The following is a 1,856-nucleotide window of genomic DNA, read 5'->3' on the forward strand; positions in this document are numbered from 1 at the left end:
ATTTTTGCTGGAGACAATGTGGGACTAAGGGAGCTACACATGAACACATCTTTTGGGGATGCCAGGTAGTTAAACATTTTTGGGAGGAAATTCATGGACACATGCAAAACATCTTTGGAGTTAAGATTCCTTTAAAAAGTACAATCCTGTATAAGGGTGATATACAGCATATGCTGAATAGAAATGATAGAAGAATGTTTGGCCTCCTTATGGCGGCCAGTAAAAAAAAAAAAAAAAAATTACTGGATGGATTTTATTGAAACTCTCAGCAATAAATCATTGGATTGACGTCTACAACTGATTAACTTGTAGTCAACCCATTAAAAGATGGCAGTCACACCTAATTAAACTGGGGATACATAAAACTATAACTCAGTGATTTTTACAAACATTATGCTAATATTTGGTGTGGTAGTAGCTGAAAGTTATATAGTTATTTACTTAAAGGGCTAAAGAGTGCATGAGATCTTGCAATATCGTGTGACGTTGTGCAAGCTATTTTCAAGGTTTGACCAAAGCTTATTTATTTATATCAGAGAGAAAAAAAAACAATAAAAGCAGAATGAACATTTTAGACCGGGACTTTAATGCTTCAGCAGTGAACCATACATGAAATCATATTTTTAAAACATTAAATGACTTTAAGGCCCAAACTAAAAACAAATGTGTGCATATGCTCTTTATTTTGCAGGGCGCGTCGTGAGTACTGGGAGAAACTGAGGCCTGCCTCTGGACGTCCGTTCTGCCCATCCATGTCCACACCTGATGGCTGGAGAGTCACCAGAGGCCACGCTGACCTCATGCAGCAGAAAGAGGCCACCTCCAAGGAGCAGCTGAAGGTTTTGATCGACAAGGCCAACCAAGGAAACTGATCACCCCCAGACCGCTGAATAAGAGGAGAAACAAAGGGATGACATTCCCTGAAGATTACAAACCAAAGATCATTTTGCATTTTCATGTCCATTTTTACTCAAAAATTTGTTTCCAGACTCAACCAGTGATGAATATTGGTATTAATGTAAGCCCTGAGTCATATTACTGTCAACGTTTCAAAGGGAAGTGTTAAGATGTGATACATCAGGCACATAACAAAATTAAATCTGCATCTGTATGTTGTGGGGTTTATGAAAAGAGACTAGGGATCATTTTAAAATAAACTGAAACAAAACTTTCTGTGGGGTTTTGAGTTTTTCTTTGTGGTTTTGTTTATTGTTCTATTTCATCCCTACTGACCACCAGAGGCGGTGCTTCAAGCACTGAATGATCATTCTTGCGCATGCGCAGGTCGAGTACTAATCACGACAAAGTCACCTGTGACCTGCCGGTGACCCACGTGACTCTATATAGTCACGTGATGACCGGCACTCAATCCCTTTTTGTTCTTCTCGCGCGCAGGTGTGATTGTACCTCCGTATTTTCAAATACGTCTCGTTCGTCGCTAGTAGCCTCGTGACCATACGTGGTCGGAGCTGCGGGTGAGTCTCGCCCTCCAGGGGCTGCACGAGCGAGTTCTGCTTACCGAATCAGTGGCTGTTGCTGTGACAACTGGTAAGTTTGTGTTTTCTCTCCTACGGCAGTAGTTTACTGTTCGCTTTAAGTTAGGACTCACCGGTAGCGTTTCTGCTCGCGCCGAGTTCATTTTGGATCATTAGTAAATACCTGACTCACCGGTAGCGTTTACTGCCCGCGTGGAGTTCATTTTTGGTTTGTGAAGTAAGATACTTGACTCACCGGTAGCGTTTTCTGCCCGCGTGGAGTTCATTTTGGTTTGTTGAAGTAAAATACCTGACTCACCGGTAGCGTTTTCTGCCCGCGTGGAGTTCATTTTGGTTTGTTGAAGTAAAATACCTGACTCA

The 1,856-nt window shown here is 41.7% G+C and overlaps 1 protein-coding gene across 1 annotated transcript in view; it reads left to right on the top strand.

Moving 5' to 3' along the window:
- Positions 1 to 1,173, top strand: part of bhmt (betaine-homocysteine methyltransferase) — a 9,822-nt gene extending 8,649 nt beyond the window's left edge. Inside the window, exon 8 of the mRNA XM_037979510.1 lies at positions 692 to 1,173. Within this exon, the coding sequence (XP_037835438.1) occupies positions 692 to 872 (181 nt within the window). The 3' untranslated portion in view covers positions 873 to 1,173. The remainder of the gene's footprint in view (positions 1 to 691) is intronic.
- Positions 1,174 to 1,856: the final 683 nt, after the last annotated feature.

Source organism: Kryptolebias marmoratus, linkage group LG14 (genome assembly GCF_001649575.2).
Source record: "Kryptolebias marmoratus isolate JLee-2015 linkage group LG14, ASM164957v2, whole genome shotgun sequence".
NCBI classification, from domain to species: Eukaryota; Metazoa; Chordata; class Actinopteri; order Cyprinodontiformes; family Rivulidae; genus Kryptolebias; species Kryptolebias marmoratus.